At 31.1% G+C, this 27,601-nt stretch overlaps 1 protein-coding gene across 1 annotated transcript; it reads left to right on the top strand.

Annotated features, from left to right (window-relative positions):
* The first annotated feature begins 458 nt into the window (after positions 1-458).
* Positions 459-26,993, top strand: LOC113513908 (apyrase-like). The gene is made up of 11 exons (XM_052895967.1): positions 459-726; positions 6,969-7,191; positions 8,827-9,024; positions 9,878-10,008; positions 17,374-17,524; positions 20,707-20,833; positions 22,631-22,788; positions 23,636-23,717; positions 25,015-25,173; positions 26,095-26,240; positions 26,812-26,993. The coding sequence occupies exons 1-11, from the start codon at positions 608-610 to the stop codon at positions 26,935-26,937; spliced, it is 1,620 nt and encodes a 539-aa protein (XP_052751927.1). The 5' UTR covers positions 459-607; the 3' UTR covers positions 26,938-26,993.
* Positions 26,994-27,601: the final 608 nt, after the last annotated feature.

The raw sequence follows: 27,601 nt of genomic DNA, 5'->3' as shown, positions 1-27,601 counted from the left end.
TATACGTACTTTCCGGACAAACCTCGTACTTTATATATTAATTGGTACTAGTAGTAGCTAGTAGGTACTTTACAAAAATCTTTTCATCTAGTTAATGAAATTTAATAATGTTATAATTTTTCGAGACAAGAATAATATATTTATGTGAAAATTAATATTTTTGTTGTGTACATACAGTTAAATAAGGTATAGGCTATTATTATAATTATAATACCCGATTACTATAATCTGCAATTAATTTGTTTATTGCGGTATTATAATGATTTAACTGTGCGTAAACGCAACAATTGCAAATTAACATATGTAATTTATATACTCTAGTTTAATTTATTTACAACCTTATCATTATAGACATAAGGAATAAAACTTTGAATTTATCGTATCGTGCGAGTTACGTTTCAAATTGTAGATATTACTCTTTAGACCTCACAGATATTAGATGTCGAACTCGAATGTAATTTAGTGTTACTTTAAATTTCAACATGGACTGACCATCTTGCATTGACGTTTCTTTTATTATTAATTCGTTTAAATAAATTTATTATTAATGGTTTGGTTCTAACGAGGTTTTTATTATAATTATCTATATAATATTTTAGTATTTACAATGAAAGTATATGTTTCTATTTTGTTGTGTTTTTATGTGCAATTTAATAATGTAAGTGGTGCAGTGTTACCAGATTTATATCGGCTGGATATAATACATTATAATGATTTCCATGATAGGTAAGATAATACAAATAAGAAAGTGTGATTTTTATAGTATGTAAGCTAAGCTATCTTATATAAAGCAATTGATCGAAAATAATAGAATAATACTTGTATACCTGTGGTTTGATTTGAAAGGACATTACAGTGAAATTGCAGGATACATAGAAATAATGTCTTACTTCTCCTAAGAATAATGCATAAAGGGCTTTTGTTATGATACTTTTTAAATAAGAAAATAATTAAAATTTGAACTCTATCACTATCATCATTATTATCATAATAACTGGTCACTGTTGAACATAGGCCTTCCCCATAGATTGCCATATGAACCGGTCCCGAGTCATCTGGATCCATTGACTCCCTGCAAAGCATTTGAGATCGTCGCTCCTTCTAGTGGGGGATTATCCTAAACTACATTTGCTTGTACGAGGTCGCTTCTCAATAATCTTCCTTTCTCGTCCGTTTTATTATATTATTATATATTTGGAAATTATTACTCGATGAATGAATGAGAATTTCCTAAAAATATTTGGCTGGTTATATCGAAGATAGACATTTCTTATAGACATTCCATAGTTATACATATTTAAGTTATATATAATTAATTTTAGTGTAACTACCTCTAAATTCAAATTCAAATTCAAAAATCATTTATTCATGTAGGACATTTTAGCCGCTTATGAACGTCAAATTTTTACATTATAATTTTATTTTTTTCCTTACCGTCCAGTTCGGTATATAGATCCAATTGAGAAGAACTGGCAAGAAACTCAATTGAATTACTTTTTTTTTTTAATTATAGACAATCGTCTAAAGTGAAACTGAATTTTAATTGGAAGGAACTTCATCAGTTTTATAAAATTAACGTTTTTTAAATAAATTTTGTTTGTAATGTAATTATAATTAAATTAAAACATAATTAGGTAATTGGTTTTATAACTCGGAATGTTCTTTCTTTACAAATTTACTTTGATTGTATTTAGTATTTGTTATACTATAAATGTCAATAAATATCATTACTATAAATATATAGTATATATATTTACAGTAAAATTGATAATAATAATTAAAACAACAATATCATTAAACGATTATAATTTTTTTTTGTGAAGAGAAATCACATATTGCTCCACAACGATCATGCGTTGTAGAGATTAATTTGCAGGGTTCATAATTTGAGTTTGTGTGGTTCTATAAAAAATCCGACATCAATTGTGGCAAAACCAGTTATTTTGATTTAAAGACTAAACTACTACACGGATTTTGATAATATTTCTATAGAACCAATCTGTACAACGAACCAATGCTTTTCAGATAAAAAAGAATTTTCCAAATCGGTTTATAATTGACGGAGTCATGAAGTGAACAATCTAGTGCAATGTAGACAAGAGTTACAATATCTAATGTTGTGAGTAAGGGGCTGCCAACTTATTTATCTAAGATTCATCATTATTACAACCCATCCATCGACCACTGTTGAACAGAAGTCTCCTTTATATTTCGCCATAAAGTACATTAGTAAGATTATCCCACTATCTTAGCACTTAATGGACGGCTCGAATTTGCTCTGTCTTTCTTAGTTTTCTTAGGTACCTCTGTGCCATTCGTGTTTCTACCGTGAAGCAGTTGTATTTGCATGGCTGTGTTTCGGTTTGAAGGTGGGTTATGGCGTGAATTTACAGGGTACAGAGGAATAACACCTGAGTCCTCAGGAATGGCAACGTATGGGGGTATCATGGGAGAAACAGTATACTCTGTTATGTCCATGGTACTGCTCATATCTATAGGCGATGATTACCACTTTCCATAAGGTGGGCCATCAGTTTGTTTGCCATTCTAAGTTGTATAAAAAAAACATGAATGTGTGGATTTAAAGCATTGTAACTGTAAGACAACTTTATTAAAACTATTATATTTCTAATAATATCTCATATCAGTATTTATTAAGTTATTTATTATTATATTTATTAAGTAAGCGTTTAGTATTTTTAAGCGTGCAATATGCTGTAAAACCGTTAGCCGTGTAGTTCTGGTACAGAATACGCCACCCCTTCCTTTCACGTGGGTGAGAGGGCGACTAAGGGAGAGCGATTGTTAGGTAGTAGCGTCCCTCTTAAAACATCTACAAAGCCTAACTGCGATTGCCAATCTGCCTGCCAAGCGTGGCAAAACCCCCCAAGAGGGAGGCTTATAACCAGCAGAGGACAGTTAAAGGCTGACATGATGATGATGTTGTGAAACATTCACCTTTAAGCAGTAGAAAAACGTAAATCTATGGGGCTCGTCCGTTAAGTGTTAGATAATGTTATAAATGTAAAATTTGTAAAGATGTTTGGACGTTTGTTACTCAATTACGCTTAAACGGCTGAACATATATGAATGGAATTCAGAACACGACTAGATTATACTCCAACATAATGCATAGTTTAGTGTGTATACTGATTTATACGAGCAAATCCACGAGAAATAGCTAGTTATAAATAAATTCACAACAGGTTGAAGTCCTTTAAAGATTGTTCAGTCTAAAGTTATAAACTACAACTATTGCCTTGTTTCTTGTTTACCTTTCACAAGTGCTTACATTATAAATTATAATAAGGTAAACTTGTTATCGGCTTTTACTTTGTATAATATTGATAATTTAACTGTTTTATGTAATGCTGTTGATTTTCTTACAAAATTAAAAGAACATGAAATATAATTGGATAAAAAAGTAATGTAATGAAATAGTGATAATTTTTTTACAACATATCTATTTCTTTATCCGACACTTTTTACATATGTAATAATTGTTAGTACGCATACTCATTTATATATATAAAATAATTTTCTTAAAAATCCAATTTTTTTATTTTATGTGAGGTTTTGAAATTCGAAATACTAGTATTATTGGGTACCCCTATTATTATTGGGTCATCCTACCCAATACTAGGAGTATTGGGTAAGGTGACCGTGGTCATTTTGCGTATATGTTTCGTAATAATTGTGCATATTTTTTGTTAGGATAACAAACTTATTTTATTATTTACGTTATTTGCAGATAAAATAATTAAGGATTAAGCGTTGATTATTATAGTTGTTTTTAATTTTATTTTTGTGGTTTGATTTTTCGATCGAATCTGATTTAGGAAACAAACTTGTGTAAATTGGCTCCGGTCCACCCCGGTCTGAATGATTAGGGCTGTACCACATGTTGTTAAAAATTTTTTACACAGTTATGGTATTTTTATTATCTTTAAAAATAACATTTTAATAATAATTTCGGAAAACTGTAAGTAAAGCCTTTCTGATCTATAAAGTTTTTTTTACGCAAATTAGAATACCAAATAAGCTGACGGCCTGCATGATCATGAAGTCACAAGTAAAACGAAATATTCCTTAAACAACGTTTGTAAAATTTGCCGTAACATATTAAGAGTTATTAAACATGTTCGAGCTCGATTCACTTGGCTGATTGTCTTGTACTCTTACCATATCTGATGTTGATCATCGAATAATGCACGCATCACGAATAGTTTTTTATTAGGTAAATTTACATAACATCTTTTGCAAGAGAGTAAGCAGAACAGAAACATGCGTTTTATAAGTAATCTTTGGTATTTTGTCTTCTTTTTGCTCTGTCCTGTGGTTTTAATCAAATCAAATGAGAATATTTTTTTTTGCCTTTATCGTCTATGTATCTACCAATTAGTATTTGTCGATTAGTTAGTGAAAACTTTAAATTAAGAATTCTTAATTAAACTTCATAAGAATTTTATTTTTCGAGACTTTGTACAAAAGTCGATTGCTTGGGTACCTCTGGCCCATTCGTGTTTCTACCGTGAAGCAGTTGTGTTTGCATAGCTGTGTTTCGGTTTGAAGGGTGGGATATGGCGTGAATTTACTGGGTACAGAGGAGTAAAATCGGAGTCCTTAGGAATGGTAGCGCGTAAGGAGTGTCATGGGCGAAACAGTATACTCTGTTATGTCCATTGTACTGCTCATGTCTCTAGGCGACGGTTACCACTTTTCATCAGGAGGGACGTCAGCTTGTTTGCCATTTTAAGTTGTATAAAAAAAACGTAGTTGATCAATTTAACTTCTAGAGAATAATAATAACGAAAAAAGAAAATTCATTAGTATATTTAATTTAATAGTATGCTTTAATCAAATTTTGTTCTTGATGCTATCTGACGTGATTATAGGTAAAAGTTTGAAGCGTTCAAGTTTTTTAAACAAATCATAAATCCAGTTTCATAAACGAGTTAAACCTGAGTCAATCGTTTTTACTTATTGCTCATTACTATTATCAATAATTTATTGGCTCTATCGATGTACTTTTTTTAAGTTTACCGACAATTTACATATACTAGTTAATACTGGATTAAAAAAAAACCAATTCTAATTGATATTGTAGAGGAAAATAATTGCTTACTTTTGAATTTATTCCGTACAGGTGTTAAGGATATCCTGCAAAGGTTTTTCCGTGTTAAGATAAATAGTAACCGTTTATAAAAAAATTAAAAATTAATATACTTAGTGTAGGTCGTAAATATAAATAAATGCACAAAGTTGTGGCGGTTGTAAAATTTTAGTTTACAAGCTTTGAAGTACCTTTGAACAGGGGATAGACCGAGTTAAATTCAAGCATAGAGAGCCAGTTTGTTAACTCTATCTGTATTGAGAATGAACTTTTATGAAACTAATAACTGCGATCAAAATTGTTTTAGTTTCCGTTTATATTTTTCTGTCTAGTTTTTATTACAAAAACTATGTGAACTAATAGATTGAAAAAAAATTTTTCAATAACAATTTCATCATTATTTTCATATCAGCCATTTTTTGTTCACTATTATTGCCTCTCCCGTAGAATGCCATAAGGAGCCAGTGACGTAACTATACCATTTGGGGCAAATACTGTTGAAAACAGAATTAACTCTACTTTTTGTGGATATTTTTATTTAACATTTCATGGTAACATTAATATTTATGTTACCATGACTATTTACCTATTTTTTGCCAGTCAATATTTAATTTGCGTATCGAGTTTTTGTTCTACGAGTTTCGCTTCAATGATATCACAAGAACCATGATTTAAATAAAAACTTATTCTTCATATAGTTTATTTATTAATTAATATGCTTTTGTACATTCACTTATAGTAGATATAGATATTAGGTTATAACAAAAATGTACACAGTCGGACTTATGCCTTAAAGGGATTTCTTCCAGTCGTCCTTGAGAATCCGAAAGGAGAAAGTTTCTATGTTTCTATATAAAGTATAACATATATGATGCAAAAAATACTACTTAGTAACAGAGTATAGATATTTATTATAGGTACAATATAAATGATCCCTGCAGCTAAATAAATTCAACACATTTGTATCTTAATACTGTAATGAAATAAATAAAATAAATGATTTATCGATTCTCGACCACACTAACTAACGTCGGGTCTGAGTGTACTGGGTTATTAACCTATAATACAGGGTATCGTAGCTTGAAACAGGTAAATTATATGATTGTATGACACTTTATTATTATTAATTACTTAACAACATCTAATCCCGAACTTGAATAATTATATTTAATTTTTTTATTTATTTAACACTTATTGCATCAATGTTACAGTACTTGTTGAGGAATTTTCAATAAGTATAGTGTAGTACAAAAGGCGGTCTCATTGCTAAGTACTTTCTTCTAGACAATCTTTGGGTAGAAAGTAATAAAGAATAAAAGGGTTGATGGTGCGTTAAAAAAAATATCTAAACATGCGTAAATAAGCACAATTATATCCATAAATAAATACATATGAAAATATAAATATATATACACATGTAAATATACAATATAATGATATCTATATTACTTATGTATTTATTTTATAGTTAATTCCACCAGTTATAAAAATAACAAACAGTAAAATATTAATGTGAAGTAATACCAAAGGTGCCATGTAGTTTTGGTATAGAATGGGCTACCCCTTCCTTTCCTGTGGGTGTTGTAAGGGGCGACTAAGGGAATATCTTTTAAAATATCATCAAAAGCCTAACTGCGGATGCCAACCTCCCAGCTAAGCGTAATAATTGGCAATATCCTTTGTGGGGGAGGTCTATAATTAGCAGTGAACAGTTAAGTGCTGATGTGATGACGATGATGAATACAAAAGGTGGTCTTATCACTAAGAAATCTCTACCAGATATCCTTATTATTAATATTACATTTGTTTTATATTAATAGAATGGTAATAATTGATTATAACTGTTATTTTTTAGGTTCGAAGAGACTTCAATCGCGTACCCAGTGTGTAAATCAAACGATACGAACTGTATAGGCGGGTTCCCTCGTATGTATCAAGAAATACAGACGCTACTAAAAGAGAAGCCTGGCGCTTTGCTACTAAATGCTGGAGACACATTCCAAGGAACGTACTGGTATACAATTTTCAAATGGAATGTGACGCAAATGTTTATCAATTTGCTACCAAATGACGCCCATGTAAGATTCGTAATAAGAATTTCATTATATCATAAGTTTCAGTTAGACTAGCTGGTAATGATATTATGTTTATTTTGCCGCCAATTATCATATATTATTAACTAAGAGAGAGAGAGAGAGAAGCTTGTACAAGAGACGGCTATAACCTTTGATCCATTTTTATTTTTGCCGCCAAACAGCTGTTTGCATGTCTGTATTTTGGTTTGAAGGGTGAGATACATATGTTGGTGAAGTTGTTGGGTGTGGCATATGCCTCCAAAATCTGTAATTTTAACACCTTACACTTTTGTCTTCAAAAATGGAAAAGCATTGGAGGTACTATGGCTATCATAATATATTCTCTAATATTTTTGGGTTACTCATGTCTATAGATGATGGTTATCTGTTTCTATAAGGTGGAAAGTCAGTTTGTTTATCATACCAAATTTTTGAAAAAATAGCAAGTCTACATTGTTAGTAGACCATTTTTTTTATACAACGTACAATAGAAACAAACTTATGGCTTAGCTATTGGGAATTGGTAACCATTATCTATAGCCATGAAGAGCGTCATGGATATCACCAAATATATTATGATGTCCTTGGTACGTTTGCGTTGCCATTGCTTAGGTCAAAGATGTTATGCCTTCATACAAGAGAGAGCATCAACCCTCTTTAAGTCAAATTCATCCGGGAAGATTTCGTTAGTGATGTGGACCACCAGTCCCATTGCTCACAATATACCTTATTAGGTCAACCTTCACGTGGTCCCCCCTAAAAACTATCGTGTTAAATTCCAGATGTATTCTTCCTGATGGGCTAACTTGCCTTTTCATTCTCACCTATCATTCCTCATTGGTGCCCCTCCAGCATATACCGTTAGCGCAGGCAGAGATGCTACTCCATTATCATCTATTAAAAAAAAACTCATCATATCCGTTATCAGTAATAAGTCCACTGTTTGTGTGTCTACATACTGCGACTCGTATTTCGCAGTTATATGACGCATTCTCAGACAGTAAATTGATCGGAGTTTGGTAACCTGATACTGGATTTAAACATTTAGTTCAGTAATTTGTATAGCGCTTAGCGCTTGCTTATTTTCGGTATACCTACTGCTAACGAAAGGAACTCTTTCTCTCATATGTTGAATATTCCTAATTGTATGACATGGAAAGGGTTTTCCCTGGGTTTTCCTCAAGCGTTAACAAGTATTACCTATTTGTGTTTGCACATGATGTTCTGTAACAATTTAAATATTATTAAATTTGAGGTAATTTTTTTTATTTAATAAGAAAGAAAAAAAGAAAATTTAAAAATGGCTTCACTTACACATTTAAAATTTGGAGATGCCAGACTAGTTTTCAATTCAGAATGAAGCTCTTATCCATGAGTGCGGTTCACGGCTGTGTTACGAGCAGCACTGCGTGACCAGCACGCTGTTGGTGTCGGTCACGTGTGTAAAGCCGACTTAAATAATTATATTAAAATATGACTTACTATAGTTATTACTCAACAATTATATATGCCTTTTACTGTGACAATAATTAAATATGTGACAATAATAAAATTCATCATTCTGACACAGTGATAAATAATTGTATCACTGTGTCAGAATGATGAATTTTATTGTTACTTAATTAGGGTTCTTTTCAGGCAATAGGTAACCATGAGTTTGATGATGGAGTAGCTGGTTTAGCACCATACCTTGCGGCACTCCAAGCTCCAGTGTTGGCGGCTAATATTGACACCACCAATGAACCATCACTCAATGGTTTGTATCAGCCACACGTGGTGTTAGAGAGAAAGGGACGAAAAATAGGAATTATTGGATTAATAACAACAGAGACAGCGGTGAGTTCGTTTATATTTTATACGTGTAAATTTAAATTTTTAGAAGTATAATAGTAATAACTTAATTAAATTAAATACATTAATAATCCCTGAACCGCGGCCGACAGCGTTTCCACCGGGGGTTACTTTGCCATCTCCTCTCCTTAAGAGGGGAGATGTGAATTTTATTAAAAAATAATCATAACATTAAGAAAATAATAGAAGAAAATGTTGAAATTTAATGAAATCGAATATTTTACTGTATATATATAAAAAAAACAGAATGCAATACATTTTCAAGCGCATTTAAGGAATAGATGTTTCACAATTCGCTTACAGATTTTATATCTATCTTACATAATATGTGCGTCAATTTTTATAATTCTTTTTTTCACTTGACAAGATGCGTCCTTGTATAATTCTCTCATATAATTTTATTAGTACAGAAATGTCTCTTTCAATGGAATTTAATGAAAAACAAACTATTTTTTGTAGTAACAATCGCAGAAACACTGTGTAAATGAAATTACAAAGAAATGGAAATATCCAATCAACTAATTGATTTTTTATTTGTATTGGAGATCGGCAGACTGTCTTACAGTCGAGTCAGTTACTTGTTAGTTTACATTTTCATTACATTGTGTATTTTTCGCTTCGATTCTCATATATTTTGCGGAGCGGAATTTCAAATGATTTATTCTCATTTTCTGCATCGTAGTACATGTAGCTCCAAAGATAATTCTCTTTATAGCGATAAGTATCTAATATTGTATCATAACTTATATTTTACATTATCAATCAGCAGTAGCTATCTATTTTTTGGAAATTCCATATTTTGCTACTGTTTTTTTTATAAAATCAATTTCATTTTTAGACCTCATCAAATTCTCAAAACGTGATATTTTTGGATCCAATAGAAACTGTTAAAAAAGAGGCGCAGGAGTTGGCTGAGAGTGGAATTGATATCATCATTGTCTTATCACACTGTGGTTTAGATGTTGATAAGTAAGTAAAAAATCATCACTTTTAAGTGTCGTTTACTTATGCAAATAAACGAGTTTACGTACTATATATATTTTTTATATTATAGGTATAATTAAAATCACTAATTATGACAATGTTTGGTAATTATAAACTTTAACAATATGATTAGATAAAAATAACTATGTTTATAATATATTCGTTGGCAACACAGTGAATAAATCAATAAATTAATGAATACCTATAAAGTATTTACTCTGATATTATCTTAAACTAATTTTTTGCCCCCTATTTCTTACGCGTGGATTTCGGATGGAAGAAAACTAATAAAATTACTATCGATACTTCTAAATAGCATATGAATATATACATAAATTTATAAGTTAGATCTTTAGAAACACAACTGTGAAAACCGCATCCAATTTGGTGCATTAGTTGTTACCTGATATTGGAACAAACATACAAATGTTTATTTTAACATTACGCACTCGTCTGTCTGTATACATATAGATTGACAGACAAAATTTCTAATAATTATTAATTTGACCTCTATGAGTATTATTAATACACATCCATATGATGATGATGATAACATTTTTTCTTAAATACTAGTATAATGTACAGACATTCTTTAGTTACAATTTTATTATATGACCAAGATATGTTTTCTTTACTTAATATATCAATGAAACATTTCTTTACTTAAAACTAAGATAATCTTTGTGTAATTATTCTAAGGATTTATGTTTAGGTTTTTATTTATCATTTTTTTCTTTTTTTTTGCCATACAAAGTTCTAGTTTGTGATTCCATGTATATTAAGGAATTATTTATATAATGTTTTGATTTATTCATAATTATGAGTTAGGTACCTAATGATATGTAGTGTATGTAGTAGTGCTATGTAGATACTATATACCAGGGGTGGCCAACCGGTCGATCGTGATTATTGATACAGTTGATCGTGGTAAGGCAAAAAATATAAATTACTTTAATCTGCGACATATTAGAAATTTGCAAGAAAGCATATCATATATAATATCGAAGAAATGCATTTGTGATTTAGTTCAACATATTTATGGGAGTCAACATTTTCCTACTTAAACAAAAAATAAACACTGGAAAACATATACTTTGAATTTTTAAGGTTACAAAATTTCCAACTACAAACCTAATTTTGCTAATTTAGGAGAAGATGCACAGGTTTTAGGCTACGAAGAGAATACCTGTAAAGTCACATTTGTTGACAAATAAAAGAAATAAATTATAAATAACAAATAAAGAAACTTAGTTTCACTCATTTATAATCATATTAATAATTTAGTAATAAATAAAAAGAATAGTACAAACGTTCTGATTTTTAATATTATTATTATTTATGAATAATATTTAGGTAAAAATTTTTTTCTTTATATGATTATCTAACATTACGTTAACGCTATGTTTTTAATTACATACAGTACCCATATATGGAGATATTTCTAGATATATCCATTTAGTTTCCTGTTCTAACTTCGATAAAAATATCTATCTCCTATTATTATTCTATCTGTATAAATCTGAGGCTTTTAGAGATTATTTTACTCTTATAATCTCTGTTATTGTTTGATATTTACTCATCCGCAACTAGTTCTAGATGACGTTTGAAGATATAACGTATACTAGATATTAAATTTGATCTTTAGGAATATAATTGAGAATTACATCCAATTTTATTCTAAAAATTCTAAAAAAATATTGCTCTGGTTACTACAGCACTTACTTGTATAGGTGTCTTAATCCCTCATATTAGTTTTTATTAAATAAGATAGTTATTATTATGATTATTTATTATTAATTCATTATTAATTTACTCCTTATTGTACTATTTAGAGAATAATAAAAGAGAGTATATAAACAGACTGATTTTTAACCGCGACTTCATCTGCGTGCTTTCAGATAAAAAGTAGCCTGTATTATTCTACATACTGTATAGTATGTGTATAATAAATTTCATAGCGATTGTTTAAGCAGTTAAAGCGTTATAAGGTAATAAATAAAATAAAAAATAACTTACTGTCTCATTTATAATATTTGTAAGGATATACAGACAATACAAAACAATTATAGTTTTAAGAATATATAGACAAATTACAATCTTGATAGCTGTCTCTATCTTGATCTAGCTATCTTTTGTACATACTCATTACACTATGATGACATAGTTATAACATTGCTTTTATGTCACTTATATTTACGTTTCTTAGTACGAGTGTTCAAAAGCAATTTATAGATAGATATAATATATTATTATTATTAAAACATTATTTGCACTTTGCACTGCTTGATAGATCGTATATACTTACAATAAAACAAATGCGTTTTAAGTAACATATATAAACAAAATGTGCAATAAGTCGGCCTTATTATATAAAGGAATTCTTTTCAAGGCGACCACACTAATCTATCTGTAAATACGTGTATATAAATGCTGGTTTTGTTATTATATTCTTATATTATTTCCTGTAAGTCCAATATGTTGTCTGTTTCCTTTTTTATTATTTATTAATTTGTTTTATTCACAGTTTATTTTTGAATTAATATTATATTTAAGAAAAAAAGTTTCATTTGAAATATGCATATGGATGAAAGCGCATTATAAAATTATACTTTTTTTTTATGCAAATTAGAATAGCAAGCAAGCTAATGGCCCACCTGATGGAAAGTAGTAACTGTTCTACCTATAGACATGAGCAGTACCATGGATATAACAGAGTATACTGTTTCGCCCATGATACTCCCCTGTGTTGCCATTCCTGAGGACTCAAATGTTATTCCTCTGTGCCCTGTAAATTCACTGCCATATCCCACCCATCAAACCGAAACACACCCATGCAAATACAAGTGCTTTACGATAGAAACACGAATGGGACAGAGGTGCCCAAGCAAACGACTTTTGTACAAAGTCTCCCTCTGGTCTGGGTAATACGCGTTTGCACTACAGTTTATTAATATCTTTTAAGGTATTCCTAGACTATGAACTAACGATATCTGTCTGATATAATAATAAATAGAATAGATTTGATTTTTAATTTTCTTTCGACTGTATAGAAGGTCCAAAATGCGAATTATACAAACTCTTCTTTACTAACAGAACGATTGAGATGATTTCAGTGGATATCACCGCCATATTTCAGTCACTCTGTAAGCCAAGATAAGGCACTTCTTCTTCTTCTCGGTTTCGGCTTTCAACGAGGTTTTTGTCATGCAATATGGTGACATCTACCAAAAACAATTTCGAGAATGCCCGATTCATTAATTGCTATTTTATGCTATAGAATTTACTAGCTAATGGCTTCCATTTAACTTTGTATCTCATATATGCATTTTCTGTTTTTAATTTATTTTCGCTTTAATATAGATAGAGTCAGTTTAAAATACTGTTCATATTTTATCTACTTTGACTCGCATAATCTAATGGGTTCTGTGCTTATAGTTTATGATATGACAACTCTATTATAAAATGTGGATACTGACTACTGTCTTTGCATTTAAATAGTCTATAACAAGGCGAAGATTCTCTATTATATACGGTAAGTATGATCGATTACTACGTTTTAACAAGAAAATAGATAGGTACTATCTATGTAAATATAATAAAATTGTAACTAGACAATGTCTGTGGATATATGTATCTACATATATTGTCTAGTTGTCTATGTCATGCCTCCCACCAAATTGTTTATAATTACTCCTCTCTATCCAAAGGTTGCCTGGAAGAGATCGCTTTTAGCGATAAGGTCGCCCATTGTTTTCTCATTGTGATTATATCTTGTAATTGTTTATATTTATATACTATTGTAATCTTTTGGAGGTAACAATAAAGAGTATCTATCTATATAAGAGATATTTAAGTAAAAGTAATTGACATTTTACTGAATTAGGTGTTTTCTTGTGAAAGTCGATATCACTGGTTATTATAATATTTTACATAATTTTTTAAGAGAAATGTTGCTAATGATATACTTTTAGCGACTTAATCACTGAAACCGAATATATATATCTACAGGATTATCTATAATGGATATATTTAGGAAAAATTGATATGGTAGCTTTCAATAATTTAATACAATAATTTTACGTACGTACGTTTGTCTGTCTTTGGTGCAGTTCACAGTTGTGTTTCTGAATATCTTCTTACGTGACAAGTGGTATCTAAAGGAAATACATAGTTACCTATTTCCAGTAAACACGCGCATGTAGTCACGGGCAAAATCTAGTTAAGAATAAACAAAGTAGTGATTACCCCGAGTTCTATTAAATTTAAACTTAGTTATTTGCTAATTAAGACTATATTTAATTAATTCTATGTTATGAATTCATTAATGATATTAATATCAATTATTAAGATAAAATATCGTTGTACACTTGAAGTCAGACAAGGTCCTTGTTAAGATAATTACGATTAGTGTCTTCAATTGTGACAAAATTAATAATTATCAATAATAATTATGCAAAGGATTATCAAACTTGGTTCCACAATTTTTTTATACCACTGAAACTGGCAAATAAGCATATGGCCTAACTGATGGTAAGCGGTTACCGTAGCCTATGAACGCCTATACCAGGCGTATTACGCGCGCATTGCCGACCCTGAAGTAACCTCTTTACCCCCTTTTGAAGAACCCCATGCTGTAGTCTCTTGGGAAAACCTCGACAGGGAGCTCAATTCATAACCTGAGTGTTTATGGGAGAAAACATCTCTGAAACCGCAAAGAATTCCGATTCGGAAGGATTGTAAGGGTGATAGGATTCAAAATGGAGTATTAATTACAATCAGTGTAGAAAGAATGGAGACAAAGGAAAGTCTACTTACCTTGTGATAGTGGCTTACGTTCCTCCAGGCGGCGTGAACTGTTTTAAATTGAAGATTGGTCGTTGACAAAACGATGCGATTAACTATGATAATTATAATATATTTTTTTTCACCACAACCATATTAATTGGGAATAATAACCTGAAACTGAATATAGTTGTGGGAGACTGGTATCTATAACATGACGTGTTTCAGACTCCTAGTGAGTCCACCTACCCTCAATGGCTTTAAAAAAAAACAAATAATGTAAATATGTGAAACTGTCGTACGAGCGAAACCATTGATAATATAATTAATATTGGATAAATCTAAATATATTACGTTAAATTAGATTAGATTTATATTATACAGAAGTAACATTAAGACTAAGATGATGGAGGCAACACACAGTCTATCGAGTACTAAACACACAGACCATACAAACAAATAGAAAATCTTTCTTTTTGAAGTCCGTTACATCTGCTTACCATAAGGCGGGCCGTACGCTTATTTTATATTTATATATTATAAAAAATACAGATAGTTACATTCATTAAAAGAATTTTGCTTACTAATTTGTAGGTATTTGTAGTTTTCCCTTTACTCTGAGAAGGTAGCCAACGAATAATTAATGGTACAAGTTTATCTAACACCGAGATGCGTATAAATTTATAAAGATACTTTCTAAATTGATCTTACTCACTAGAAATGTTGTTTCTTTGTTATTTAATTTTATTAGTACAATTACTAATACAGTAGATTTGATCTAAAATAATTTATCTACTGCTTAATCATAATTGATACAAAAAAATTAAATAATAAAATCGTTTGTCCTGATTAAGTATCAACACACAGACAAAACTACTCTGTTTAGCTATCCAGTTGATTTTTTTTTATACAACTTAAAATGGCAAACAAGCTGACGACCCACCTGATTAAAAGTGGTAACCGTCGCCTATAGACATGAGCAGTACCATGGACATAACAGAGTATACTGTTTCGCCCATGATATCCTCCATGCGTTGCCATTCCTGAGGACTCAGGTGTTATTCCTCTGTACCCTGTAAATTCACGCTATATCCCACTCTTCAAACCGAAACACAGGCATGCAAACACAACTGCTTTACGGTAGAAACACGAATGGGACAGAGGTACCCAAGCAATCGACTTTTGTACAGTCTCCCTCTGGTATATAGGTTTATTTTATAACGTAAGCACCCGCTGTGAAAGAATTTTTGAAAATTGCAACTAAAAGGAGATAGGACAGCACGCGTGCAAAGACGTAAGCAACAGCAAGTCAGTAATATAGTTCTGCGGGGAAAGGGATTGTTAGTAATGCGGACTTTTTTTTTTAATGGATGATAATGGAATGGTAACCCCACCCGCGCTATTGGTGTACACCGGTGGGGCACCAATGAAGGATGATAGGTGAGGATGAAGCAGGTCAGTTAGCTCATCGTCACGAATTCAACAAGAATTGTTCACGATGGTTTCCAGGAGGAACCACGTGGAGGTCGGCCTAATAAGGCATATTGCTAGCAATGGGTCTGTCAAACTCCATTTCTAACAATCCCTTTCCCCCCAGTAATGCGGACTATCAATTCCAATGCTAGCAATATACCCTGTCAGGTTGATCTCCACGTACGTGGCCTCCCTTGGAAACCAACGTGCTGAATTCTAGGCGTATTCATCTCGACAAGCTAACTGCCCTGACTTATCATTCCTCACTGGTAACCTTACGATACCGTTAGCGTAGGCGAGGTTACCCTTACATTATCATTCATAAAAAAAAAGTAATATAATTCTCAAAATCTTTATTGAATTTTACGAGTACTAGGCTATTACATTTCTACATTTTAAAATTTTGTTCTTATTTCAATGACATTCAGTTATTAGGCTTAGTATTAGGGGACGCAATTATTACAAAAAATAGGTTTAAATGGCTAAAGACTAAGCCGGCTAAGACGCTCTTTCATTAAAAGGCTATAAAGGCATTTCTTAGTAAAAAATCTACTTTTTTTTTATAATAAATCCTGATGTTACAATTGATAAATTTCTATACAGACACAACATACACACACAGATATTTAGATATAATTTGTATTACGTGTTGCAGCGTTATAAGCTTTAAACAAAAAATTCTAAAATTTTTAAATTAAAAAGATATGTTTCAGAAAAGATATTGTGTCTTGAATATTACTGGCACTTAATAGCAATATATTTAATAGTATTAAAGGCTTCTGTAAATCCATTAATTAATGATAACGTTATATATGTAAATGTGACTTCGTTTGTATGTCTGTTTCCTCTGTTTATCACTTTAATAGTTTAACGAAACGTTATTGAATTTGTTATATACGTAGTATTTTAGACAACGAAGGATACAGGCTATTTTTTATTCCAGTCACATAAACGAAATCGCCGGCACAGCTAGTATAAAAATAAAACGTGTCATGAAGTCACGGCGACAGAATTCCAACAATTTCAATAAAAATCTTCTAAAAGAAGCCAAATAAATTATTGTCGTAGTTTACTTCCAATTAATTTTTTTTTTAGGAAAATAGCCAGCGATGTTGGAGAAAATATAGATATTATAATAGGAGGTCATTCGCATAGTTTATTATGGACCGGTGACCCTCCCAGCAAGGAAGAGACTTCTGGACCTTATCCTGTAGTAATAAGACCCAAGTCAAAACCTGGACATCAGGTATGTATGTAAAAAATATTTATTATTTAAAATTATTGGTCGTTTACCCTTAGGTTTATAAGTAATGTAGAAACCCCCTTACTACAAACCCTTCTTTCTATGATATTAGGTTCTATGTGATGAATAAGTAAGAATACAATGCATAAAAGATGTCGTAATTGGCAACTAAGGAGCAAATAGTGTAGGAAAACGTGAAATAAAACTTTTTACAAAGCACTTTGTCCAGTGTTGTAATAGTGGTGGATTTTCGTTTTTTTTTCAACATTACATCACAAAATATATTTTATAATGATATTGATAATAATGCTTAAGTAATATATATTTACATCTTTAATACTATTTTAAATTCAAGGTTAATAAAATAACTTTTTAATATTTAACATATTATTAAGAATTTATTTTAATTATTCATAATTAAAATTCCTTTAAATTCAAGAGAAAGGCTGGCTTAAAATGAATAATTAAAATCAGTAATTAGATGCTAATAAATCTATTTTCAACAAAGAATATTATAAATGTTGCAGACATGCATGTTCTTGTTTATATATACAATTCATATACTACAAATATATAAAGTATAACTCTAAGAAGTAACTACATATAGTATTTTAGATTTTTGCGGTTATCTTTATATAAATAATTAACGGGTTCTTTCTTACCAAGATTATTTATCGACTTTGATAAACATAAGTCATGATTGTATTTCATGAATTACATTGTATCCTTGACTCTTGCAATGCATCAGTTATACAAAAACTTGCGCATATTATATGGAAATATATATGACATATATTCCCATATAATATGCGTAAGCAACCTGCCTGCCAAGTGCCATGTTTGGCAAGTCCCCTTTATGGAGGAGGCCTCTGTTCAGCAGTGGGCAGTTAACGGCTGATATGATGATGATGATCATATATAATATACTTTATTTTAAACATGTCTATAAATAACTAGCTGTATCCTGTTGCTTTACCCGCATGAATTAGTAAATTGTTAGTAATAAGTTAAGTAATAGTAATAAAATTGGGAGATAATCTACCTCTACTAAATTTCATTCCAATCTGTTCTGTAGTTATTGGTGGAAAAAGTAAAAAACATCTATCCATTCATCGTTCCAAACTTTCACATTTATAAATATTAATATTGTAGTATTAGACATCTGAATTGGATTTGATTTTATTTGTTGCATTCAATTTGGTGCAGGTTCAAGTCCCACCTGCTTCGAAATTTTTCAACCTTTAAATATGAAAATTACATTCCAATAAATTACATAGTTATTAAAAAAAATTCAAAGCAGGCTGGAATTGTACCCATTAGCTATGCCGGGTAATATGATTTTTATAAATTAATAATATTTCTATAACAATTTACAGTGAAAGTTGTAAATTGCCAAGTATCTAATCTTAATGTACATATGAAGTGAGTTTGTTTGTTACTATTTACCGCCTTTGACTAAGCAGCAATTATTATGAAATTTTGAATATATGTACTATATGAGATGTAGTCAAACGTAGGCTACTGTTTATTCTAGCTAATAAACATATTCTCATTAAATGAATGAAGTTATGAGAAAAAGTTAGTCATAAACAAATTTCTCATTTGGCCAGATATTTCTTTCTTTGAAGTACGGAGACCTAAATAAACATGTTATTTACAATATTCCATTTAAAAATAACCGAGAGTCTATTTGCAGAGTTGGTCCCCAAGTAATCTTTAGTTTACCATTTAATAATGGTAGAAGATAATTTATTATGTTCTGTTGGTTTGTGAAAATTTTTTCAGTAGTGAGAGAATAATGGTAGTCATTTGCTTGGGTACCACTGTCCCATTCATATTTCTGCCATGAAGTAACTGTGCTTGATGGTTGTATTTCAGTTTCATTACGATATGGCAATGAAAGTCTGTTAGTAGGTGGTGATTGTTGCAGGGCACTATAGGTTATGGTAGACCGTGTGGTCCCGGCATAGAATAGGCTACTCCTTTCATTTCCGTAGGTGTCGTAAGAGGCGACTAAAGGAACTCAGTGGTAGAGAGATGGGCAGCAGCATCCCTCTTAACACATCTCAAAAAGCCTAACTGCAGTTGCTAACCCGCCTGCCAAGCGTAGCAACTACTGGCAACCCCCTCCCCCCAGTTAACGGTTAAAATTATAATAGGTTATGGTAACCGAATAATAAGTAATACTAAAAAGTAAGTTATAGTAAGTATATTTATATAATAGACACATATGTGAAAATATTAAGTTTTCTAGTTATTTACGTATCTAAAATAACAGTTCTTGATTGTAATAGATACCTATATTAGAGAATATTATTACATATCTAAGGATTCAGTATATTTTATAAGCTCTTCGATATAAAGTTATGTCTGCTAAAGTTAATTATATTCTACATGACCTTAATATAAGTTAAGTGAAGCTGAAATGTTAATTAAAATGTGACGATGTATAACTATGATGTCTGTTAAAGTACTTTAAAATTACTTAATATATCTTAATGAAGGTAAAATTGTGTCATTTTCATATTATTTTAACTTAACTATTTATACATATTATAAAATGGTAAACGAGTATATCTGTATATTTATTATTTTTCAAAAAACACTTTTCAAAACAAGATAACGTAAAATATGTATAATGGATTAGTTTGCTGTGAAAATTTGTGTGTAAATTTCAACTTTTACGTTATGTTATGCAATTTTGTACATTTTGTTTTAATTTGATAAATTTTTAACCATTTTGTGATTGTTGCTGTAGCAAAATATTTATTCAGTCAAGTGCAAACAATTGTGTTGGATTTCAAACACGGATCGCGTAGGATTTTCAAGTGTTTGCTATCTTTTTGTTTATTTAATCTTATTGTAATGTAATGATTTCGGGAAATTAAAATAATTTTGTTAAAAAAGAGTCCGTGTGGTTCTTTGTCACTACGTGTGTGTATATATTCTTTAACAATAAGTATGTATTCTTTATACACTTTTTACATTTTAGATCTTGACTTTGTTTTTTAATCCATTTTTGAATTCCTTTTTTACTATTTCAGTCAGTCTTTTTAGATTTTTTTTTGTTATTCTAATATCGACCAGATTTACTGAATGAGCAATATGTCGGCACAACTTTACTATGTTATGAACATTGTTCGTTTACCCGTTATATCGTACCTAAAATGTTGTTTATGTTCCAGGTAATGGTTGCTACAGCGTCAGCGTTCACCAAATATTTGGGAAACATTACAGCGTACTTCGACATATACGGAGAGTTGCAGAGTTATGAGGGAACACCAGTATTTCTAAACAGATCAATTCCTGAAGGTATCTTTATATATTGGCATTGCATTTTTTTTAAAAAATGATAATGACATGATTACTCTGTCTGCGCTAACGGTATACACAGACGAGGTTTCACTGAGAGATGATAGGATAAAATGAAAAGGCAGGGTAGTTGGCTCATTCGAATGAATTCGCGTGTAATTAAGCATGATAGTTTCCGGGAAGACCATGAGAAGGTCGACCTGACAGGGTAAATTATTAACAATGGGGATGCAAATTCTCATTACATACAACCCTTTCCCTTGGCATTGTATTTGTACTAGTATCTTTCATATTAATATCATATACAATATTTCATCTAATATCATATTACTTTATTATATATATTTATATCACAAAGCAACTGTATTTCCATGGCTGTGTTTCGGATTGAAGAGTGAGATATGACAGTGAAATTATACGACATATATACCTCTGTACCCTATAGTACCATAAGAATAAGGACTATAGGTTTGTTATCATGATTATATTATAGACTTCAGGAATAGTAACGCATGAAGGGTATCATAGGCGTTACTATGAATGCTTTAGAGAGATGCTGTTCATGTCTTTGTCATTCTAAGTTGCATAAAACCGTTAATATTCTATCGATAGATCTCCCCATAAGTGAATGTACAGCCTACTATGGTCACAATGGGAAGGTCTTGTATTGGATTCTATTTCGAATTTTTCTTTCTATATATTCTGTTCTTAGTTTGTCACTTGATTGGGTAACAATAAATCCGTACATTACTTAAAACTATATATTTTAAATAAAAAAAAAGGGATAAAAATATTTATTTATTTATTTTACACCTTATTGCATTATTTATAAAAATAATGAATACAGTTAATTTTAATGTAGTGTGACGTAAAAGGCGGCCTTATTGCTAAACGATCCTTTATAACAAGTATATATTAAAAAGAATATAAAAAAGAACGATATAAGAACACAAATATATAAAAAAGACACGGTACTGCTTGGCTAGCTATTGCACGAGATAGAAGCAGTTAAGGAAGGTTTATGCCCAGCAGTTGTATACCATGAGCTTATAATTGATTGATTGATATACGGTTAATATACAGACCTTAACATACTTTATAGATTCTCGTAGGATGCATCGGTGTTTAAAAAAAACTTTTTGGTCCCTTAAAAAAGGCATATAAGTACCTACTCTTAAACATATAGTTGCTAAGCTTTAGGATGGGTACCAGAAGCTTCTGGTACGGGCACGGCCCACCCGGCCCCCTGTAATTACGTCTATGGTGGTATGTTAATCTTGATTTATATTGCTCTGTAATTTGAAGACCGTCACCTTCAAGTAGAAACAACATGCAAGAAACTTGCTCAGTAGAATTAATAGACAAAATAGTGGTAACCTCTTGTTTGTTTCTTGTTCTCTTGATGACTTAGTGATTTAACTAATCACTATGAACTTTGAACCATATATACACGTACTATATGGGATAGAGAAGGGCATAAGCTACTTTTATTTCTGGTCAGCGGACACATTCCGGTTACGCGAACGAAGAAACAAGGTAAAAACCAGTGATATTTTTTGTGTAGTGAAAGTGTGAATTTTTTTTATTATATAATAATTGTAGTAAGATTATTTTAAATAATTGTTTTTTATTTCACTATTTCTATTATTATCTCTAATGCCCAAAAACTCCTCATGATATTGGACAGATATGTAGTATTAGTCACACGGAGAAGGAGAAAGACTGCTTTTTATCCTGGTCATACAGATGGAGTAGCGGATAAATTAAACAATATTAAAATGCAACTTTATTTTACAGATCCGAATATAAAAACCCTTATGAAACCATATAAAGAAAAACTCGATGCATTAGTTCACGAGGTCATAGGGTTCATAAACGAAGACTTGTTGGCAAAAACGTGTGGTGCGCAGGAGTGTCCGCTAGGAGATCTCATTGCTGACGCACTTTTGGATGCGGTAAAGAAGGATTATAAAAACTGATAATTTCGATTATATCAATCGTAAAGATTGCAGTGTATTAAATACATTACGGCGATTTATAAGCACTATTAGAAGAATACTTTGTAAAAAAAACTCATCTGCTTGGGTATTTCTGTTCTTGTACTTGTATTTCTGTCGCCAATCAGATGTGCTTGAGGGCTGTGTTTCGGTTTGAAAGGTATAGATATGGCAGTGAAGTTACAGGGTATGGAGGTGGTTTGTGGTCCTCAAGCAACGCGTGATACCATAGGTAACACAGTGAAAATTATGTGATACCTATGGATCTGTCGATATCTATAGGCGACGGTTATCACATTTCATCAGGTGGGCCGTCAGCATGTCTGCCATTCTAAATGTTATAAAAAATAATACAAATATTTTCTCAGGCTTAATATATAACTTTAGTTGTTATAATGATAAAAATTTACCAGAGGGAGACTTTGTACAAAAGTCATTTGCTTAGGTATCTCTGTCCCATTCGTGTTTCTACCGTGAAGCAGTTGTGTTTGCTTAGTTGTGTTTCGGTTTGAAGGGCAGTGAATTTACAGGCTACAGATATAGGTATAACACTTTAGTTCTCAGGAATGGCAACATATGGGGGGTACCTTGGGCGAAACAGTATACTCTGTTTTATCCATGCTACTGCTCACGTCTATAGGCGATGATTACCACTTTCCATCAGGTGGGCAATCAGCTTGTTTGCCATTCTAAGGTGTTTAAAAAAAAGGATATTGAAAAGTAAACATGTTCATATTTGCTTTAAATTTACCATTTAAATCTATTATTGCAACTATTTTCATTAATTATTTTTGGTTTGTTTCAGACCAAACAATTAAACGTGTCGAGCCTTCCACACGTTGTTTTTCTTCTAAGGAACATGATTCGTGGGTCAATCGGCCAAGGAAGTAAGTTTTTTGTTATGTTGCTTGGCGGGTTTTGTATTTAGTTACTGGTTTGATTTATATATTTTGATAAAAAATAATTATGTCTACGAATCATTTTATATTTCGGTACTTATTTTTTACATTTAAGATGCTTAATGTGAAAGTACATTAATTTGTAATTATAATTTAATTATTGAAATATGACTTTTATATTATACGTAAATTATTTTTTATTATATGCCTAATTAATAGGTCATCTGGATTCAATTATGGGCTTGTTTCCGTTATTATTTGTTAATTGTATTTTTAAAAATCTTGTCCAGCCGGGACCACAATTTTTGATTTTAAAATAAAAAATTGTGGTCCCGGCTAAGAAGAGGCCACCGCTTCCTATTCCGTGAGTGTCGTAAGAGGCGATTAAAGGAGGATGAGGGATGGGCAGCAGCGTCCCTCTTAAAACATCTCTGAAGCCTGCCTACGGTTGCCAAACCGCCTGCCAAGCATAGCAACACACTACTGGCAAAACCCCCAAGTTGGAGGTTTATATTCAGCAGTGGACAATTAAAAGCTGATATGATGATGATTTTTAATAATTGGAAATTTAGTCGAAAATTTATGACAATTTTTGGTGATAGTCAAATTCGAATTTGGAAATTATGATCTTTGCGGACCGCAATCTGGATATCTAGTATGTCAATAGGCCATTTTAATTTCGAAACTTTAAAGATGCCTTTAATGAATTACAAATGTAGTTGAAGCAAAAACTACAGTTCTACTAGTAAATTCTACTAATAGAAGAGAACATTCTATTGTTCTGCGATTTAGTTAAAATCGTAGAAAAATACGGATATAATTGTATTTAAAAATAGAGGCTTTTGTTACTCGGATCTCTCTCCCTTTTTTTTAAGATCGACAAGAATCGACAGAATGAGGATTTTATATTTATATAAGGATGACGAAGACATATGTACATGTAGTTGTTTCTAGATGTTATTCGATCATATATTTACCACTCGTATGAGGATGCCCTCTTTTGGGCCTCAACTTTTTTTTTGAGTCACAAGTAATAAGTTGATAAGTCCATCTGATGAGAAATCTTGCCTATTAACTCGAACAGAATTATGGACGTTACAGAATACACTGTGATACCTATAGTTTGACTACAGTGTTTTACCATATCTTACCCTTCAAACCGAAATACATCTGTGCTATCATAGTTGTTTCACTGTTGATACAAGGATGAGATAAAGATAAGCAGACGAATTTTGTAAAAAGTTTTTCTCTAGTAAATCTGATATAAATGTATATTGATTTTTAGATATCACCCGAGGAGCAGTTATAAATACGTTGCCGTTCACCAATGAAGTGGTGACATTCACATTACTGGGAAAGTATCTAATGGAGGCATTGAAGAGGTGTTTCACTAACTATTGGGTACATAAACCTTTCAATGGACCGTGGATGCCACAAGTTGCCGGTAAATATCTTAATACAATACTAGCTTTTTGTCCACTACTTTGTAGGCGTGGATTTCAGAAGTAGGAAAACCAACGAAATATACTACTTTTAAATAGCGTATCAAGATGAAACACACACTAGAATTTAAATTAGATCCTCGAGAAGATAGTTATTTATGCGAAAACTACTAAATGGATTTAAATGAAATTTAAATTACAGGTGTAGGTTATATCATAACATTGCACAAAGGATACTTTATATACTTATTGATTCACGCAGCTGAACCCGTGGGATATAGCTAGTATAAAATTATTATTGTTCTTAAGAGAAATCTAATGATCCGGCCCGGTTTCGCATAGGAAGTTAAAATATTCGAAAATAATATAAAACCCATGTTACTCACTGATAATGTCGCTTTTAATAGATCAAAGACTTTTAAAAATTGTTTTTGTGTTTATCAATTACGAACAATCAAATTACAGGGTATAGAGGTACCTTAGTTCTCAGGAATCTATTGCCATTCCATGGCATTTCATGGCAATACAGTACAGTAACACAGTAAACAGTAACAGTACAAACAACACAGTACTGTTTATGTCCAAATTTTTCCTCTTTGTATCTAAACAAAATTATGCACATAATTTTGTTTAAATAACTGATTTTTCATAACTTAAGTTGATTTTTGTTGTGAAACACAGTCCTAATGATTTTTATATTATACACTTTCAGCTATAGAGAGCTACCTTAAAATCGAAATACATACATACAAATATTTTGTAAAAAATATCATAATGACAGTGACATGTAAACTAATATACATAGTTTATGTGCCCCTGCCATTTATAGAACGTGGTTTAAAAGTAGAGAAGAAACATATAGACTGATAAGAACTTTCTTTTTGTACTATTTTGGGATAATTGATATTATCTATTTTTTAAAGGTTTGCAAGTAACTATGAATACCACGGACGGTAGTGTACTTTCGGCGTTTGTGAAAAATGGTGACAATATCGAGCGTTTGGAAGCAGATAAGGAGTATCAAGTAACTACAATGAAGTTCCTCTTGGGAGGTGGAAATGGTTTTGTGGTAAGTATAAGTTCTTAATATGTTTATATACTAGGTTTTTAAAATATCGAGGGCTTTTTCTGTAAATGTCGTTATATCTTTTTTATGGGTTTCGATTGAATGATAATCTATTCTGCGTAAAATAAGCAGGGTTTACTCTGGCAGAGCACTAGTAAGAGATGACAGGTGAGGATGAAGTTAGGTCTGTTGGTCCAACGTAACGAATTGATCAGGAATTAATCGCGACGGTTAGCAGAGGAAATTGCGCGATCTGACAGGTTATATTTACTAGCAAGTTATTATCAACCCCTTCTCTATGCTATATTCTGTTTAGTCTCTGGTTTATATTTATAAATTTTTCAAAATCTAAGTTTATCACATATTTGTATTGTACGCCTGTACTCGCTAGTAGACTTTTATAATAGAAAGATTTACAGCAGATTTAACAGTATATTTACTACATCACAATAGAGTAAAAAATAATAGACTCATACTTACGACTTATCGAAGATAAATTTGGTAATCTCTATAGGTTATAGGTTATGGATTTCTCTCACTAAAGAGCTTTGTTATTTTTTTTTTTGTGTTTCAGATGCTAAAGAACTATGGACAAAATAAATTGCACGTGGGACAAGATGCTGATTTGTTGGAAAATTATATAAAGAAAGTGTCACCTATTACACCTACGGTCGACAACAGAATAACTGTGATTAACTGATCTGAACTATATCTGTGATTTTTTATGATGTGAATTATATTGATTTTGAAGTTTAATTCGCTGGAAATTTCTTTCGGGCATCCTACAAATAGAAGGAATATTTGTCTAATACAAGTTTTGGTCTACTTAATATATTATCACAGTGTAAGGAAAGTAGCTCTTTATATTGTGATATAATAATATCACAATATAAAGAGTTACTTTCAAGATCTTTGTGATCTAAGTAAGAGTTACTGGACTATGAGATATTCATTATTGATGCAAATTTTAAATATTTAATTATTGGGAGCAAACGAGAATAATTTGAATTTTGGTCAATACTTTGTATTGTATTGTATTGTATTGTAAAAATCTTTATTGTACATAAGTCAGATTAAATACTAGTAAATGATTTAGTATACAATGGCGGACTTATCCCATAAAGGGATCTCTTACAGTCAACCTTTGAGAAGCTGAAAGAAAACTGTAGAATGTATAAGGGTAATAACCGTACAATTAAAGATAAACTAAATAATACCCAGTAAAAAAAAAAATTGAATATATAACACAATAAAAACAGCTCTATATACCTACATATGTAAATAATAAAAGTAAATTAATAATAATATAACATTAATAAATAAAAACTTATACACATACACATACATATATACACATATACACA

This window comes from Galleria mellonella, unplaced genomic scaffold, assembly GCF_026898425.1.
Source record: "Galleria mellonella isolate WM207_F2 unplaced genomic scaffold, CSIRO_AGI_GalMel_v1 utg312, whole genome shotgun sequence".
In the NCBI taxonomy this organism is placed as follows: domain Eukaryota; kingdom Metazoa; phylum Arthropoda; class Insecta; order Lepidoptera; family Pyralidae; genus Galleria; species Galleria mellonella.
Note: the sequence above shows the minus strand (reverse complement) of the source record. Positions and strands in the feature narration are given on the sequence as shown.